We start from the raw sequence: 20,596 nt of genomic DNA on the forward strand, positions 1-20,596 counted from the left end.
ATTTGATTCTAGTTATCATTTCCTATTACAACTTGTATTCCTTGGGGATGAAGGAATTTCTTCTCTTCTTTTACTACTATAAATAAAGGTACTATGTAAGAGGGATAACACACGCATTCCCCTACAATTCTACAAACACATCTCTCTCAATTTCTCTACCTTTGCCGCTAGCCCCCTTTAACCTTGTCAGATAAAATAGGCTACAACAATAAATATATTAGAATACAGGTTATTACAGGTACGCATTCCGACTTACTTTGAAAGGCAATGGTGTTTGGATAACTATCCATCCTTAAGGGGAATAAGTCATTTTCAGATACATAGTTAGGGGTAATTGTGAGACCATGATTTTTTAGAGACAGAGTAAGGCAGATCGAAATACGAAGACCTCAGAAGTCCAGTTATGGACTCAACGACCTTCCCCAACGGAGTTGAGTAAACGGAGTGGCACTGCCACCATCATCCTATTCCAGAGCAATGGGCGAAGTCCGACGACTTCGCTAAGATTGACCATGCTTGTTCGCAAGACACGAGAGCCTAATCTAGCAAGAAATCAACAAGTTTCCTATATTATTGGAGTTCTTACAATCTTAGCGCCGCAAGTAATCATAAGAGGATGCAATATCTACTTTCTAGATATCCTCTGGGAGTCTCCCTGTTTAATACGGATTCTCTATCCTAAAAGGTCTCATCCTCAATTGGTATAAATACACCCATCTAAGGTTCATATCTGGGAATGCAATTATCGTACACTTATTCCCTTGCTTTTCTACTTGAGTCTCATAGTATTGCTTACTAACTTGACTGTAGGAGGGCATTTGAGTAGCACCCCCCAACACCAATTCTCGGTCTTTGGCTACTTGTGGTTATTTACTATTTTGTAGGTAAATGGATTTCTACCTCTCTACCATCCACAGCGGTGCATGAATTTAGTTTCAACAATTGTTAAAATAATTTTTTTATCACTTTTCACAGTTAACATTGTGTTTTGGATAATCATGATAATTAGCCTGAAACTATTGGAAGTTATCATGATGTTTTCTTACGCAAAGATAAATGAGATGCAACATTCTTTAATTTTGAAGTGGAGACAATTCCAATTTGAATTGGAATTATCATCGTGGTGGAGATATTAGTCTGGTGAATGGATAATAAAGCATGGCATGTGGTGTATAAATCTCTCTCTCTCTCTCTCTCTCTCCCCCTCCCTCCCTTCTTTTCCACATCAATCACAAACCCATAGTCACCCCCATCCACTTTTCCTACCGTGGGCGTCGACCTCAAATCTCCACCACCATCCTCCACGGCACAATCTAACTCATCTCTCTCAATTCGTTAATCAAAAGCTCTAAATGTTTTGATCAGAGAGGGTGTGGGTACTTACCACTTGGGTAAATTATGGAAATGAATCACTCTTGTTTTTATTTTTAAATAGGATTTTTATGGATGGGGTTTTGTGAGAATGATTTGATTTCGATTTAACCCATTTCACGATGATAGCTGAATAGTTAATAAATTTAAAAAGTTGGTGAATTAAATTAGTAATGAATTTAAAGAATTAATTTAAAAATAATAAATTATTAAGGGATTATGTTTAACCTCTTCGGTTGGAGATGACATATGAATATGGTCTGGTATTGTTCATTAAAAAATACTTTTTCGCAGGACTATAATTCGAAACAGGTCTATGTTTAGCTCCTTCGGTTGGAAATGACCTAAGTACCTAGCCTGAATTGAAGGAAAGTTCAGCCGCAAAGCATTTTCGAGATATCAAGATGATGGAGCGGTGCTTTTGTGCTTTTTTTTTTTTGTTTTTTGATTTTTTGTTTTTATTACACAATTTGGCTAAGTAAGCATTCAATGTCTATAAATACAAAAAGTTTGGCAACGTATAAAGGATCTTCAACTCAATACACAAACCAACACTTTATGTGAACACTTTCACGCTTTTGAGAAAACTACCAACTGTTTTTACCGACACTCATCACAAATTTAGTTTAGCTAAACCGATTTGGGTTGGCAGCCAATGAACGACGACAACCTAGTTAGATATTATTTTCTAGAAGCAACCAGCGAAGATGATAGTTTCATTAAATAACGCCGAAGTTGTAGAATCAATTCGGTTTTGGAGGCTTGACAGTTTGGCTAAATAGCAAGTTTCCTAAGCTCAATTGATTATTTATCCCAAGTCTCTACTGGCCAAGAGTCTTTGATTCTTTTGCCTAACGAGGTCACTTCATTAGCTTTCTTGGCAAAGTAGAGTGTTCTATGATATGATATTTTTAAGGTGACATTCAGAGTTTGACATATCGACAGCCAAATCACTTTTACCGTAAAGACACTCATCCTATTTTTAGTATCTTTGCACTTGTAGTTTGATATCTATTATGCAAAACTATATTTTTACCAATATATTTGAGGCTGCTAAATCTAGTGTAAAGGATTCTGAACTTCACAACAATCTGTATAATCTTGTCTTTAGGTTTTAGAACCCAAGGCTGAGAGTGTTTCTTCCTCGACCAAGGTAGCTTGATTTAGAAGTCAGAAGCGCATTCTGTCACATAACCACACTCAGAAGTATTTGTTCACGCGCCATGTAGTGTAATTTTTAAGATCAACATGTGTATGAAGTGTAGTTTAGGAATAAGGGTGTGTAATTCTTAGAAAAAAGTAGAATTTGTTGCAGTCCTTTTAGATTAGGAATGCGATTGTGTAAATCCTAACATATGTAGGATATCCTTATGGGATTTTACCATATCTTTTAGACTAGGTATTATCCTATTAGAGTTATAATCCTATTAAGGTAAGGAATTAACCTTTCCTACTACTATAATTAAAGGCACAATGGGGTGGAATAGAATACACCTCATAATTACACATCTCTCTCTTTCTCTCTACTATGCCACACTCCCTCTCTGTCCTTTATATGATTCAATAAATTAGGCCTACAACATGTTATCAGCACGCTCTTGACGCTACGCTAAAAAGATTTTGATCTTCAATAAGAGGAGTATTATGTTTTCATCATTCTTTTTAGGGAGTTTTACTGAAACACTCTCGGTACTGTTCATTTTAACGAAAAACCACATTTTTACCTTTTTTCGATACTATTCACTACATCTTTATTTGTCATTTTTCATTAAAACTAACATTTTTTTTGGACTTTTTGTTAGTTTTCCCTTCTTTTTATGATTAATTTATTATTTTATTGAATTGATCTACATGCTATTAATTCAATTTAATTTTTCTGTGTTGAACATAATACAATGAATTAAAGATGCAATTCCAGCTTTTAGAGAATGATCTTCTACAAATTCAAAGGCTTAGTTGTTTTCTGCCAATCGGTTCTTTTAAAATAAATTAAGATATTTGAAATGACCATGAAGCATGAAAACATTACCCATGATGCATGAACCCCCTATAGTTATATTTTCCTTTCAATTATATATATTGTATATATGTTCATATATTTTGTCAATCTATATATTTGTTCATGCAATATGCAATTATGCTATGTGGAATTTGTGAGTCAAAGAATCGAAAGAAAATAGAAGCAATTTTGGGTTTTTCCAAACCCTAGAAATTTGAAGAAAAAAAAAGAAAAAGAAAAAATACGAGCTTGCTGCGCGTATGACAAACCAGGCCTAACGTCTGTGTTCTTCACGATTGAGCCTGCAACTTCAATCCATGCCAACCTCATAAGAAGTTAACTTTGCAAGGCTTCTGCCTTCAGCCTACACTTAGCCTGCCTCCCTTTTATCTCTGCAGCCTGCAGTTGCATCCCTGGATCCATGTGACTTGGCCCAATCACTATTCTTTCCATGCAGCAGCCAATGTTGGGTTTGCAGCTCTAGCAGCCTGCACCAACCTGTGCCACCTCATCAGAAGCCAGTCTTGCTAGGCTTCTGCTCCCTGGCTCGCGTTGCAGCAACAAGCCTGCTGCCTGTGATTTTTTTTTTTTTTTCTCTCGGCCCTTAAGTGCAATAAGCCTACAACCTTGTTTTTTTATGGGCTGCTTGCAGCAGTATCAAACGGCCCAATCACAGCCTGCAGCTGCTGGGCTATATAGATTAGACAGCAGTCAGCAATCCAGTGCTGGGCCGCCTCTTTTTTCTCAACCCACAACCATTTTTGGCTTTTTTTTTAGCCGCACCAATATTTTTGGTGCCCAATTTCACAGCCTTAACCAAATTTTTGGGTTTTTCTTTCGAATGGCCTGCAGGCATCTAGCCCAAAATATGGCCTGAAACTTTATTTTATTTTTCTTCTACGATCGACCACAAATGGTCTCGATCTATTGAATTAATTAAAAGTGACCGGCAATCCATTAATCTGACAAGACATCCAAAAATATTGGCCTAAAGCTCACTTTTGGACATTAACGATTCAATAAATTATTTGTTTTCTTTGAACCATTGACTCACTTTCATAGTCCCAAAGCACTCACACTCGAGTTCCTGAAGCAACCCAAATCCATTACACTTAGTTGTATATTGAATTATGTGTTCTTAACTGTACTATTTTATGAACCGGAAGTTCACAACTAAACTCGAACCTGTAGTTTAAAATTTAGTTCCTTTGAAACCCGAAGTTTTTATAAAATAATACACCTATGAAAACCCAACGTTTTTCATGTAAACCATGTCTTAGAGCCCAAATGTTCTAACTTTGATGCTTATGGATGATTCATTCCCATAGCACTAATAACAATCTTGTTCCCTCCAATTCAATGGATTATCGTCACAAGTTCAACTTTCCTGATTTGGACGTTTCTAACAAAAACCACTTTATGTGGGTACAAGACGTGAATCTTCACTTGACTATTAAAAAGCTAAGTAAACATTGAAGCCAACAATGGCATGGAAGAGCTGAATAAGCCTTCGCCATGATCTTTACTCGAAGGCCTATGCCCAAAGCATTACAAACGGAAGTACCTCCTGAACGAGGATTCCATAACTCTTTGGCTTGCTTCCATAGACCATCTAATTTTGCGAGACATTGCTTGAATCACACAATGATTACGTCCATGAATGAGTAAGATTATGAAGTTTATAAATCCAATCGAATTTTGACTAGAGAATACTTTTCTCATCCTTCCATGTTTATAACTCACTCCTGAAGTAGTAGTGTAGAGAACGGAAGTTTACCAAATTCTCGAATTTGATTACTACCACACTTGTGCGAGAAAGGTAACCCAGCAATTCGGCTGGGAAGTACCGAACGGTATAGATCTAATTTTGGCTAGAGTTTACCGAATGGTGGTGCCTTGCTTTGGCAGGGATGCATCGAAGGGCATGTTCTGCTTGAGCAGAGGTGCACCAAACGATATTGCTCTGCTTTGGCATAGGCCTACCAAACAGACCTCTCCATCTTCGGTTAGAGCTTACTGAACCTAAGTCTGAGTCTGTTTCTCTCACAATCCAATTTCGAGTTTGTTTTTACAACATATAATAGAATCAAGGCCTGCCAAGGTATGGTATCATGCCTAAAGCGTGATCCTTGGCACCTAAGACCTAAAACTTTAAGAATAAGGGATAATATTTCCAAACCTTAACCCTGCAAAATCTACTTTCATCTTGATGAAATAGATCATTAGTTATGCACCTGTTCGTGCCCCTACCAACGTTTTTAATGAGTACCATTCTAGTAGGCAATATGTAAGACTAATTTTGCTCTACCGAACATCGTTGGAAAAGCAGAATTTTGACATGGATGGCCTAATTGGCCGAATTTTCTCAGTAAACCATTTACTTTATGAACATTTTCCCAATCTTGGATTCAAGTTTGGTGTTTGTTTTTCGTTATGGATAATCTTATCAATATTTTCCTCGAATATGAGTTAATTGAATCATGTTTCTTTTATACATGTGACCGAATTCAATTAAGCACGTGATTAGGTACGAATGTGGGAAAGTTAGTTTTCTGGATGAATGCGATACTATGCACACTAACTTTATACCTAAATCGTACAATGATGCCATGACGGATCTCCTTACCCGAAGTAAGGATCTTGTGCCTATAAGCACGCTTTTCCAAGCCTGTTCATTGGGAAAATTGATTTTCTAAATCATCCCTCGTAAAGATATGAAATCACCCTTTTTCACAGTGGATTCAAGGGAATATATGTGGACTAATCTAACCAAAATGCAGACCATATAAATACTTATGAATTTGGTTGATGAATCGACAAATTGGTACATGTTCATCCACACACATTACTGTTAAACCTCCTGGCCAATTTTAAGGGTTCACCACCCTGCTTATCCCATAAAGTCTGGAAGATTGGATAATGCCGGAGAGTTTATATCGAAGGTATTGCATTTATTTTTGGGTTTATAATTGGACATTGAATTCCTAGGTTCACCCCAAAACAGCTCACAGAGTGATCATAAAGTGCAATTTAATTGACCATTCGGACCTTGGTGAACGCACCAAGCTTTCAGTTTCTGCCTATAGCTATGCAATCTTGTACGTAGCTATGTTGGTCAGCCTTGAGGCCCATTGCCACCTAACCATTTTCGATGTTACAGTTGGTTACTGGATACAAACCTAATGCTTCGTATTTACATGTTTTGGGTGTGCATTTAATGTGCCAAGTTGTGCCATCGCAATGTACCAATATAGGTCCTAAAAAAAGGATGTGAATCTTTGTCGATTACGATTCTCCTTCACACTAGCTCTCTTAAAGCCCTAGCAAGCAATCTTTTTATTGCTCATTTGCGGATTGTCACTTCAATAAGACAGTCTTCCTGCTGTTAGAGGGAGATAAGAACGTCAACGTTCCTTTAAAATGACGCGAATTTGCGTGGACGTTGCCCGCTATGTCTCATCTCGATCTTTGTACCGCACAAGAGTGATAAGCAAGTGCAATGAATTCTAGGTTTCAAAATGTTGCTCCTGACGCATTCCTCTATTCTAATTAAAGTGACAAGATTATATACCAGCTGCAAACATGCCTGCAAGGATAGACGTACTTAAGGGCGTCGAGTCAATATCCCTGAAAGGTGTGCCGCCCCTGTTGGACGGTTTAGTCTCTTCTGTTAGACAGTCCTGTACACCGACGGATAACCAATCAATCTGTCTTGGCTGCTCCACCATTCTTGTTTGGTTAGAATTTTCCATGCAAATACAGAAAACAAAACCTTTAATTTTTCTTCATTAATTATTTTTCAAAGGCTAATTTCTTTTTATGACTTAAAGGCCACTCCCAATTTGGTTTTATGGCTTCGCCACTGACCATAAAGGCACCGGGAGAAAGACTGCACCATACTTTGATGATCTGGCAATCGTCGAAGCATTGTTATGAGTCACTACAATAACTATCAAGATTCTTTCTCATAGTCATTTGTCAAGTGAAAAATGTTGAGTTGTGCCTTAAAAGCCAATTTCGTAATATTGAATATTATGTAACAACTCCATTTTTAATTAATTAATAGGGTAATTATCACTTTACTACCCTCAAATTATCATGGTTTTCAAACTTTCATACAATAAGTTTTTTTTCTTCCTAGTCTCATACCTAAAGTTACGTTATTCTCATAAATTCATACTTTTGTTAGGTTGAACGTTAGTAAATCCATTAAAGCATGATGTGGCTCCTATGTGGACGATGAATGTGGATCTAACTAGGTTTTGACGAGGCACTCATCCTAGGTTAATCATACCCTTGTGAGCTTTTTCTACTTACGTCCAGAAGACGTTTAGTTTTGACTTAATGCAACTTCTCACTTTTCTCCTTAGTCTATGGGTTTTTCTCCCATCTTGGGGTTTTACCATAGCGAGGTTTTGTGAGTTTTACCTTTTATGCATTATTCCGTTGATTTGGGACTCGCATTCGCTCATTGTACCGACAATTTCATCAACTGTACTTTCTTCATCGAAGACCTGATGCACCATTTGTTTAAGTATTTACACACTCAAGGGGGAGTGTTGCAGTCCTATTAGATTAGGAATGTGATTGTATAAATCCTAACATATCTAGGATATCTTTATGGGATTCTATCATATCTCTTACACTAGATATTATCCTATTAGAGTTGTAATCGTATTAGGTTAAGGAATTAACCTTTTTTACTACTATAAATAAAGGCACAATGGTGTGGAATAGAACACACCTCACAATTACACATCTCTTTCTCTTTCTCTCTACTATGCCGCACCCCTTCTTTCTTTATCCTTTATATGATTCAGTAAATTAGGCTTACAACAGAATTCAAAATTTTTAATGAGTAGATAAAAAAGTGGATGAACTTAAATAGGTGGAAGTGTTTAAATTGAAAAACTCTCCATATAATTCACATGCTGGGTTTCTCTTTGCGTATTGGCCTTTGCTTTGGAGTTTGTTCTCCTTTGTTTTTTGGCCTGATGGAACCTGTCCTTATTGAAGTCACATGGTTGGTTTTCCTTTTTACACCGTACAATTCTGCTTTTTTCGACTTTTCGTATTGTAGTAGGAAAATCGTTTACTGAATCTTGTCGCTGTAGCAGCTAGACAAAGATCTCAAATGTGCTTCGACATTTGCAGCTCCAAAGATTGAACATAAGAAACTGATTCATCACTCCTTTTCTGCTGTACTAATCGATGAGGCTAAGATACTTTATGGAGTACTTACGGCAAAATCGAATACAAGCACGTGAGTAGGGACGCGAACGGTGCTAACAATTGACTTTTGCGAACACCGTACTTCATAAAAAACAAAAAAAAAAGAAAAGAGGATCTTGTTGCTTAGCTCTTTTACACATGGTTTCAACTTTCAACTAGCATATATGTGTGAACGAATACTTCGACGGTCACCTTCGGAAGGTGTTCTAACGGGTCCAGCGATTCATTAGTAAAAAGTTCTTTGGGACCTTTGGATTCTCTCCCGCAATTGTCACACAGCAGTGGCCGTCGGTATGCACTCTTGGAACCAAACAAAGCCTTCGGCCGCTGTGGGCCCATTCCGTACTAGTCCACGGGAAGTCCGTTTGCGTCATCGATTACTTTTATTTGACCTTGTCAGAAGTACTCCGTGAAGTATCTAGCATCATCGATTCAACCTCATCGTGCGGCTGCAAATCTCTAAGCAATTGAGCTCTTTCTCTTGGTTGCTATGGCGATAAGATTCACTATACATTTTTTTTTTTGTCAAGCATAGCTAATTTCATTAAATAAAATACTAATCCGAGGTTAGATTCACTAAACATTTTTTTTTTTTTTTTGTCAAGCATAGCTAATTTCATTAAATAAAATACTAATCTGAGGTTAGGAAAGTCGAAAAATAATTCAAAACAACCAAGTAAGAGTACAACTCAAAACAAAGAAAATACATGAAAACGAGCCCAATAAGAGGTTTCATAACAGCACTAAAATAGAACCCTAGATCTTGGGTAGGGAAAGCAGCAGCCACCACCCAAATAGCCGCACCACCATTGCGAAGCCACCGCCACTGTGAAGAAGAGCCAACGAACAAAAAGGGACAAAAGAAAAATGGGGGTGGGCAAGCCATCCGTGCTATGAGCGCTCTCATAATCCTACCAAATACTGCTAAATGCACTTCAAGAGCCACCCAAACCTCAAGCATGTCTCCAAATGAGATCCATGGAGAAAATGCTCGATGATTCGAGTAGCAAGGTCGGTGAACAATGACTTGCGACTCTAAAAGACGCTAGACGCTAGTCGGGCAGCATGTTGGGGCCTAGCGCCTAGATGGCTAGGCGTGTGCCTAGGCGGACTAGACGGATTTAAGTAAATCTATTATATTTCGTGTATATAAGTGTCTGTTTATACTTAAAATATATATAATTTCATCATAAATTACAAAGTAGAATGATATATATATATATATATATATATATATATATATATATTATGAAGTATTGAAACATAATGAAAACATAGGGAACAAACATATAATGTGTGTTCATTTAAGCATACAATAAGTCCCTAATAATTTAATGTAAAAAATAAAATGTAAAATGAAAGTTATCTATTTTCTGTCTAATTGAGTCGTAACCTAAGCGGGTATGGGCAAAGCTCAAAGGTAGGTGAGACTCAGCTCAAAGAACAAAATGACAATAAATTAACAAGTTAAAAGGAAAGCAAAGATAGTAGGGTAAGAAGAAATTGCAAAAAAATTTAAAGCTAAAAGGTTGCCACCGACCCCAACCAAAAGGAAGGGCCAGCGGCAAAGAGCTAGGGTTTGTGAATTAAGGTTCTTGGATGAGGGTAGATGAGGGAGAGAAGAGAGAAAAAGGTAAACAATTTTTCTTTTTATTCCATACAAAACGAAATAGATTATGCAACACATCTTAACAGGCTTAGTGAATCTGTAACAAAAACACCATGTGTTTACATATATTTGAAATACTTAATAGTTGGTTGGTGTACCTAAGGCTTTGTATAGTGATTTAGGTGAGTTTGATTCCTATATAAGGAATCAGTCAGTCTGAGTTTGGTTTTTATAAAATTAGTGGTACAATGGTGTGCATTTTAATAGAGTCGAGTTTTATATATTAATTGTGGGACCTATTTGTTTTTCTTTTCTCTAATTTATGATTGGTTATTCTCCTCTCTCTCCCCTCAAATAATTGATCATTTATTGTCCATGAATTACATCATGAGTTCAATATATTGAACTTAAAAATAAGAATCAGTCTCATTGCATTCATAATTTTAGCCCACTATAGGAGTGTGATTCTTGTATTATTACACCACACTCAATTTTTCAGCCCCCTAGTGGAAGGCATGTGCTGATTTTTTTCTTTATACTCATTTTACCCCTTAATATAAATTTTTATTTTAATTTTGAATTTTGAATATTTCAATATTTAAAATCTACCTAATATCTAGGAATTGTTGTTGCGTATTTTATCTGAGATAGAGAGAGAAAAGAGAAATAGTAGAATACTTGAGGATTGTGTGATTCTCCCTATGCATCGACTTTATTTATAGTAAACCAAGAGGAGATGATTAACTTGTCCTCCAAGTAAGTACAACCTTTAAGGAAAGCATTACGAGCATAATGGATAATCTAGAAACCAAATCTATTTAGGAGATGATTAACTTGTCCTCCAAGTAACTCGTCCTCAAGTAGATGTGACATCAGGTTTGGAATAATTGAGGAAGTCGATTCATCGGCACTGATCTAGGGAACACGCTAGTCTAAAACATTGAACTTGCATATGGAAACAAGTCTCACAAAATCTAGCTATGGTAAAATCCAATATGGGACAAAACCCCTTAGTCAAAGGAAAGCAGTGACTTGGATGCAAAGCCAATACAAACACCTACAGGATGTACACAAGGGTATGACTAGCCAATAATGGGTGCCACGTCAAAACCTAGTTAGGTAGCAAAAATCCAAAGGAAAAATGCTCCTAATTGTAGGGTAAAGAGTACATTAAGGCAAAGTGAGTATATTTCAGGATACTCCCCATGAGTTTGGCATAATACCAAAAAGAACTAACAATCCTACAACTCAGAAAGCTTACACATACTAGTTCCTTGAACAATTTTCTAGAAAGCAGACTTCGGTAGTGACTTGATGAAAAGGTCAGCCAGGTTATCATGAGAACAGATTTGCTTGACGTCAATGTTCTAATATTTCTTATGCTGATGAGAGAAAAAAATTTCAGTGCAATATGCTTTGGGTTGTCTCCTTTGATATATCCCTTCTTGGATTGTTTGATACATGCTGCATTATCTTCATACATCATTGTAGGAATGTCAACGATGGAAGAAAGTCCGTGGGTGTTTCGAATATGTTCCATAGCTACTCTAAACCAAAAGCACCGAGTCACTTCATGTAGAGCAAGTATTCAGCAGGTTCAAAGAAGTCGCAACTAAGGCCTGTTTGGTTAACCTTCAAAATATTGCGGTGTCTCCAATGATAAAGACGTAACCTGTTTGAGAACATACCTTGTGCAGGTCAAACAAGTACCCTATGTCAGAATAACCAACTAGGCGAGAATGACCTCGAGAATTGAGGGGGCGGCCGCTCCACTTGAGGATTCATTGGGATAAAACAAACCCAAATTTTTTGTACCTTTGAGGTAGCATAAGAGGTATTTAATGTATCTCGCTAAAAGATTCATAGAGAAGGAGATGTCTGGTCTTGTACACTGAGCTAAGTACAATAATGCGCCAATTGCACTAAGGTAAACAGCTTCTGATTCCAAGATCTCTTGCACATCCTCCTTAGGATGGAAATGATCTTGTGTTGCATCTAGTGTTAGGACGACCATAGGAGTACCCGAAGGCTTCACTTTTTATCTTCATTAAATTTACACAACACCTTCTGGGTGTAGTTTGATTGATGAACAAGAAGACCAGTTGAACGATGCTCGATCTCCAAGGTGAGATAGTATTGAGTTTTTCCTAGATCCGTCATCTGAAATTCTACTTCAGGTGCTCGGTAGTTGTCGCAAGCTCTTCTAGAATCCAGATGAGATTCATGTCATCGGCATAAACTGTAAGCAAATCCAGAATGTGACTTTTTAATAAACATGCAAGGTAGTAGTTCATTGTTTGCATATCCCTAACTATTCAAATACTCGATCATACGATTATACCATATATACCCGGATTGCTTTAGTCCGTTGAGCGAACGCCTCAATCTAACCATAAGATTGTTTCATGGCCTAGAGCTATCTGATGTAGTCAAAGGAAATCCTTCTGGAACTTTCATATAGCTTCTGTATCAAGATCCCTATAAGATACACAGTTATCACGTCATGAGTTGTATGTTCAGTTTTTCGGAAACTACCAAACTGATAAGGTAGTAAAATGTTATCACATCAATGATTAGCTAATAAGTTTCGTTATAGTCAATTCCAAGACGCTAAGAAAATCCTTAAGTAACAAGGCGAGCCTTCAATCGTACAATGTGATTCTTCTCATTACGCTTTCTTGTAAAAACCCACTTATATTCAATGAGCTTCACATGCTGCAATGTAAGAACTACAAGCTCAAACACCTTGCGTTCCGTAAGTGAATCAAGTTAAATTTGTATAGCTTGTTTCTAGTTTGACCAATCTATTCGATGTCGACATTCATCAATGGAATGGGATTCAATGTCATCGCTATACATGACTTCAGTAGCTACTGCATATGCTAATGCGTTCTCAATTATCATCTTATTCTTTGCCTAAATATCATCCAAGCTAGCATAGTTGACTAAAAACTCTCTATTTTTTTAGAGGAGGATTCGTCTCTTTTAGGACACTTCCATAATCTAAAATACTAGCATGCATTAGATAAGATGAGTATGTGATAGTCAGATTCATGTTAGTAGACCATGCTTCTCGGTAGGAGTAGATGATTGGTCAACCACCAAAGTGTTGGTCACATCGTGAGGTGGGGCAATTTACTTAACACGCTTATGGCATCCTATCCTTCTAGGATAAGGGTTTGATGTTGATGTAGTACGTCGATCTTTGCAGGCGCATTTATAGTTGATCTATATGATCTCATCACTTTCGCTAGATTGGTAAAGACATCCGGCATGCTTTGAACAACTCTATGAAGATCTAAGATTCTTCGCACTTCTGTTTCAGACTGTGCGATCGAGGATCCAAAATGATAATTCGCATCAATGTTCCGAAACGGTGATGTTCTTATCTCCTTCTATGAGTGACAATATTGTCTTATAAAAGTGACAATCCATGAAATAAGTGGTAAAGAGATCGCCCGTCAAAGGTTCTAAGTAGCAAATGAATGAAGGAGAATCATATTCGACATTGATTCTTAGCATTCTCTAAGGACCCATTTTCGTATGTATGGGCAGCGTAATTGGCACATAGACAGCACAACCGAAGACGTGTAGATATGAGTTGTCGAGCTCGTATCCAATTACCAACTAAAGCGAATAATAAGGTTGGGTTGTAGAACGCACTGAAGCAAACCTAGGAATTAAAAAAAAAAAAAAAAAAAAAAAAAAAAAAAAAAAAAACTGATATATATATTTTTTAATACTAATATAAAACATCAAAGTTACAATAATTTATAGCAGGCACTGAAGCAAATCGAGTAATTCAAAAAAAAAAAAAAAAAAAAAAAAACTGATATATATATATATATATATATATATTTTTTAATACTAATATAAAACATCAAAGTTACAATAATTTATAGCAGGCACTGAAGCAAATCGAGTAATTCAAAAAAAAAAAAAAAAAAGGAAAAAGTAAAAAAACAACTGAGACATAATAAATCAAAACCTGAAAAAGGGTCTGATAGAACTTGAACCATGAAAAACTAATCTCACAAGCTCCAACAATTGAAAGAACAAAAGACTCACAAATTGTAAAAGAATTTTGAACAAGTTGAAAATAAAAGTGACAGATTGATATTGATTTGAAAACTATTTCAAAAGATTCACAGATTGTAAAAGCATTTTGAACAAGTTTTTAAAAAAAGTGACAGACTGAAATCCATTTGAAAAACCATTGTGAGAGCAAAAACATTTGAGAAAGCTAAGAGCCTGTTTGGTATCCTACCAAAAAAAATTTATAATTCCTTAAAATAATAACTTGGATGAACTTCTCTCAAGAACAATTTTTTTTTTACAAACCAAAAAATTGTTTGGTAACTAACGTAGAAACTATTTTAAATCTTAAAGAATTTAGGTTATATAACCCTAAAAAACTTGTTTGTACAAAATCATTAGGTGGCGGTCGCTAAGGGAGGATATTAAGGTCGGGTTAAGATCCGAGAAGCGACCTAGAAAATACTTCCCAAGACCGAATACCTTGACGACGTGATTAGAGTGAGAGGATGGTGGGCCGGGAATAGTGGGAAGAAAATATCTCAGCCCCCGGAAAGATCCGTGTCATGGTTGCAGGAACATCTCTCTCAGTCTTCAGAAACATATCTCTCATCACTGCCAATTACTCTTAGTGGATGTTTGGTGTCGCCTGCCTCGACGCCAAGGTCCTACAGATGTCGTGAAGAAGAAAAAAAAATAGTAAAACCAGACCTTTTATTGTTCTTGGATTTTAGGCTAGTTTTTGAGTTATTTTTTAGTTCAAATTTTGCAAAACAAGTTTACCAAACAAAACAAGTTTTTGAGTTGTGTTGTGAGTTGAGAAACTGCTTTTAAGTTAAAAATCTTGAACTCTAATAGAATACCAGACGGGCTCTCATCAATTAAAGACAAATAACATTAAATTCCATAAAATCCCACCCCAATAATCAAGTTAAATTATAATGCGGGTATTCTTGGGAGATAAATTATACATAATTTGAGTCATCAAGCAAGTTAAAAGAAACTTGCTTAGTTGGAGCCTAATCAATGGGTTTTTCTCAGGAAATTTAAATATGATGGGCTAGAGGTGAGAGAAAATGAATTTTAAAGGGCAAAGTCAAATTTTCATCGAAAATTATTATTATTTTTTTTTAATAAACGATAGTATCTATACTAAGAGGGTGGTGGAGTGGGCTAAGCATTACAATGAGCATGCCATAATAATGTGATTCAACTTCGCCATTGGCAAGAATCGAACCTAAGACCTCTCACTCACAAGTGAAGAGGAATACTACTAGACAGTTGAAAAGTGTTAAACGTCTAGTGTGCTTTGAAAATGACATATGACTTGATAAATTGAAAGCATCCAAATGTAAGGGTTAGTAGAAAGTTTGCTAGCATTCCCAAAAAATTAGGCATTGTGGGTAGATTCTGTACACCACACCATTGGAGATGAGCTTTGAAAAAAAAAGGGCTAAGTTGGGAATTTAGCTATCACTTAGTGTTATGGTCTAGTGGTATTTCTCTTCACTTGTGATATAGAACAAGATACAGGTAAATTCCAATAAAGAAAGAAAAATAAAATAAAATGTTTCAAATTCTAGAAAAGAAGAGATGTTGGATTCATTTGATATGGCAACGTCAAAGGCAGCAACAAATATTCTGGTGTCAGAATTGGGATCGTAACATGGTCATAGAAGTGGTGTTTAATTCTTCTACAAAAGTGGCTTGAGCCATCTTTTGCATATATTCATTAATAGCAGCTGTTTACTAATAAATGGAGCTTTTTATTATTCGTCTTTTGGGGTTTCAAGGGTTTTATTATCTATCTTTTAGTTTTCTTCTTAATCACCTAAGTCAAAATTCGGGTATGGTTTGGATATGGGGAAAAACCGTTAACTTTATTTGGTTATGGTTTTGGATATGGTTATAGGGGTACCCAATCCATATCCGTACCCGAATTCGATCCGAATATTATATAAATATTTTTTTTTTATTTTATTCAATTATGCCTTTTGAAGTCTTGGAATCATGCCCACAACGTATTCAATTATTCATATCCCTATAGTACTAATTCATTATGCATGCATTAAACCCTATACAATCTTTATTATGCACCAAACATCATACATGGGGCATACCAACAACCTCATCAATTCAATACTCTTATTGTTATACTCAACCAAATTAATTCATTGAATCATTTTATATATCAATTATCAAATGTTCAAAGTTTATCAGATTCATCTCTCTTCAAGAGTCTCACTATCAAGAAATTGGTGCATGTTGTAAGCTCAATAGGTAATCTTTCATTCTTTTTCATGTTATTTGATTCATGCAAATCATCAATTAGCGTCAGTTTTTCAGTTTATTACATATGTTATGAGCCCATAGAATTATGCAAAATTAAATCAATAATTGTCTTCTTGATAGTTGTCATATATTTAGTTTACATGTTTTATCTTCCCTTCGTATTTGTTTTTGTCCTCTTTTTCTTTTTTATTGGACCAATTTATCATATTGGCTTATCATGGACAACTTCAAATATATATTGTTACGTTTTTTGTAATTGGATGTGGCTATTTAATGGCAAAATTAGTATCTACTAAAATTTAAAGTGCGTCAATTGGATGAATATAATTTTTTTTTTTTTTTGACGAAGATGGATATAACCGATAACTGATTGAAAATCCGTTACCCGGTGGATATGGTTATGGATAATCCCCGATGGTTACTTTGCGGTTATGGGTATGGTTAATTTTCATGGTTATGGGGATGGATATAGCATTTCCGTCCCCAAACCGAACCGTTGCCATCCCTAATCTTCTATGGTGGTTGCAAAAAGTCTTTTGTTGATGGGGAATATGCTGGAGGATTTGCCTTAAGCCAGACTAGTCAACTTGATATTCAGAAGATTCTTGATTTTGAGGTTGGTGAATGCATTGAAGATTTTCTTGATTGGGTTGCAATTGTAGAGAAATTCTTCGAAGAAGTTACTATTCCAGTGGAGAAGATAGTCAAGAGAGCTGCTCTTCATTAAAAGGGAAATCTTGCTTTTTGGTGGGATAGTTTGCAAAAGGCATGAAAGAAAGAAGGAAAGAATCATATCCAATCTTGGTGTATGATGAAGAGAGTTATTGTTAAGGTATGGTTCTTGTTTGAATATGATTTGTATCTTTTAAAAACTGAAAATGTTTATTTTGAAAAAAAAAAAGTTAGTAGAAGAAAAATTATTTGATGATCCCACATGCAAAGAAAAGATGGAAGAAGAAATTCAAGAAAAAAAAGTTATTGATCCTATCAATATTGATGACGACAAGATCATGTAAGTTGAAATTCCCCAAGAACGCATCCATGAAAATCAACGTATTGTTCAATCTGAAAATATTATGATTGACATGGTTGCAGGAGACAAAGTTGATGTGGAATTAAATTGCAAGAAAAGAAGTATATTTGGAGTGCAAGAAGATTTAACCAAGAAGGGGTTAGATTATGAAGTTGTATATTATAATCTTTTGTATGCTATTAGTTCATTTGTGATTCCAAATAAATACAAAAAATATTGGGTTCCTCAGATTGAAGAGTTTATTTACTCATCAAGATTTATATCAACCCTAGTTCTTTTCAAGATGAACTCGAGGGCAAGTTATTTTCAGTGGAGAAGTCTGATGTAGGACAAGATATACGTCACTTCCAACAAAGAAAGAAAAAGAAAAAGAAAATAAAATGTTTCAAAATCTGGAAAAGAAGAATCAAAGTTGATAAATGTTGGATTCATTCGATATGATGACGTAAAAGGCAGCAACAAATATTCTTGTGTCATAATTGGGATCGTGACGCAGTCACAGAAGTGGTGTTCAATTCTCCTACAAAAGTGGCTTGAACCATCTTTTGCATAAATTCATCAATAGCAGCAGTAGTTTACTAATAAATTGAGCTTTTTATTATTCGTCTTTTGGGGTTTCAAGGGCTTCATTATTTATCTTTTAGTTTTCATCTTAATTACCTAAGTCTTTTGAGATGCCCCAAAGGGTTGTAATTTGTTCATTTTAAGCCATTGGCTTCTCATTTCTAAGCATCTTTCATCTGAATCAATTATCAAATTATCGTTTGGGATTTTCTCAACTTTCTGGTGGACTCCAGACTTTGGTCTATAAGGAATTACAATGGTAACCCTTTCATATATCGTTTCATGCTGCGTCAACTTGTAAATGAGAGGTCTTAGGTTTCGATTCTCGTCAAATGCGAATTTAAACCACATTATTGCTAGTCCATTATGAAGCTTAACTCACTCCTCCACCATTTTAGTGTAGATAATATCGTTTGTTCAAAAGTTGGGGATTTAACTCCCAAGGCCTTACATGTATGTGGGCTATACCTAATAGTAGACAATGAAACTGGATTTATATCCCCAATGTGATCCACGCCACTAATTAAAAGACCCGTTTCTCTTTGTTTAATCCCACATGTGCTCGAAACCACTATAATAAGCACTTGAATTCATCCTTGATTGGAACTCAACGCATCGAAACCAATTAGTACCATTATTTCTACTCAATCAGTCTTCTATTTATCTATCCTCCAGTTTCGCGTCCAATATCCCAAATGGGTGGCCTCAACCCACAAGAAAGCAATATTAATTCCTCCCCCACAGACATGCCTAGCGCTCTGGACCCTGTGGAATTCAGGAGGCAAGGCCACATGATGGTAGACTTCATAGCAGATTACTACCAAAATATAGAGAAGTACCCAGTCCTAAGTCAAGTTGAACCGGGTTATCTCCGGAAGTGCTTGCCGGAGTCTGCCCCAGCTAACCCAGAGCCCATTGAATCCATCCTCCAAGATGTGCAGAATCACATTGTGCCTGGCCTGACACATTGGCAAAGTCCTAGCTTCTTTGCATACTTTGCTTCAAATGTTAGCATTGCTGGGTTTCTTGGTGAACTGCTTTGCACTGGATTCAACGTGGTGGGATTCAGTTGGGTATCATCACCAGCTGTAACTGAGCTCGAAAGCATTGTCATGGATTGGCTTGGAAACCTGCTTACACTTCCCAAGTCTTTCCTTTTCTCTGGCAATGGTGGCGGTGTAATACATGGTAGTACTTGTGAGGCCATTATTTGCACCATGGTAGCTGCCAGGGATCAAATGCTAAGGCAAATTGGTCTAGACAACATGCAGAAGCTAGTTGTGTACGGGTCAGATCAAACACACAGTGCACTTCAAAAAGCTTGCCAAATTGTTGGTATCAACCCAAACAATTTCCGGGTCATCAAAACTACAAAGTCAACATCATTTGCCTTATCACCTGAATGCTTAAAATTGGCAATTTCTTCAGATGTTGAAGCTGGGCTAGTGCCATTGTTTCTATGTGCTACCGTTGGTACAACTGCGACCGCTGCGGTTGATCCACTGGACTCACTATGCCAAGTGGCAAAATATTATGGCATATGGGTTCATGTGGATGCGGCATATGCAGGAAGTGCCTGCATTTGCCCCGAATTTCGCCATTTCATTGATGGTGTTGAGGGTGCGAATTCATTCAGTCTTAATGCGCACAAATGGCTGTTCACTGCACTCGACTGTTGCTGTGTTTGGGTTAAAGATCCAAGCACATTAACGAGTTCACTGTCAACTAATCCCGAGTATTTGAGGAACAAGGCCACTGACTCAAAGCAAGTGGTGGACTACAAAGACTGGCAAATAGCCCTAAGCCGGAGGTTCCGGGCCATGAAACTATGGCTTGTGCTTAAGAGCTATGGCTCTGTTAACCTTAGGAACTTTCTCAGGAGCCACGTCAAAATGGCCACGCTTTTTGAAGAGCTTGTTTCCACGGACAGAAGGTTTGAGGTTGTGGTGCCTAGGGTTTTCTCCCTGGTTTGTTTTAGGGTTTCACCGTCTGCTGCAATAATAATTAGTGATGATGAGATTAATGTCGAAAACCGTATAGACGAGGTTAATCGAAAGTTACTGGAGGGCATCAATGCATCAGGTCATGCGTTCATGACTCACGCTGTGGTTGGAGGTATGTATGTGATACGGTGCGCAATCGGTGTAACGCTGACGGAAGAAAAACACATAGCCATGGCCTGGAAGTTGGTTCAGGAGCATGCAGATGCCATCCTCATGAAAAATAATATATAAGCCCTGGTACTCTTGATTTATACCTCAGAGTTGGATTTCTAATTCCTTCAACAATGTTGCCATTAAATTTGAAAGTTGGTACTGGTGCTGATGCTGGTCTATTTATGTTATTTTGGAATCCAGAGGTCCATAGTACATCATTATGCTATTGAATGATGCTCTTCTGCCTCGTGGTCTTGTGTCATTTGAGGATGATGGTCCACAATATTTCATTCATGTTCAACAAA

The 20,596-nt window shown here is 36.7% G+C and overlaps 1 protein-coding gene across 1 annotated transcript; it reads left to right on the forward strand.

Moving 5' to 3' along the window:
• Positions 1 to 18,675: 18,675 nt before the first annotated feature.
• LOC137719415 (phenylacetaldehyde synthase-like) lies at positions 18,676 to 20,369 on the forward strand. Its single transcript, XM_068458455.2, has one exon. It carries the CDS (start codon positions 18,831 to 18,833, stop codon positions 20,367 to 20,369), a length of 1,539 nt encoding a protein of 512 aa, XP_068314556.1. The 5' UTR covers positions 18,676 to 18,830.
• The last annotated feature ends 227 nt before the right edge of the window (positions 20,370 to 20,596 follow it).

The sequence above is a fragment of the Pyrus communis genome, chromosome 1 (assembly GCF_041283825.1).
Source record: "Pyrus communis isolate YQ-2024b chromosome 1, ASM4128382v1, whole genome shotgun sequence".
NCBI lineage: Eukaryota > Viridiplantae > Streptophyta > Magnoliopsida > Rosales > Rosaceae > Pyrus > Pyrus communis.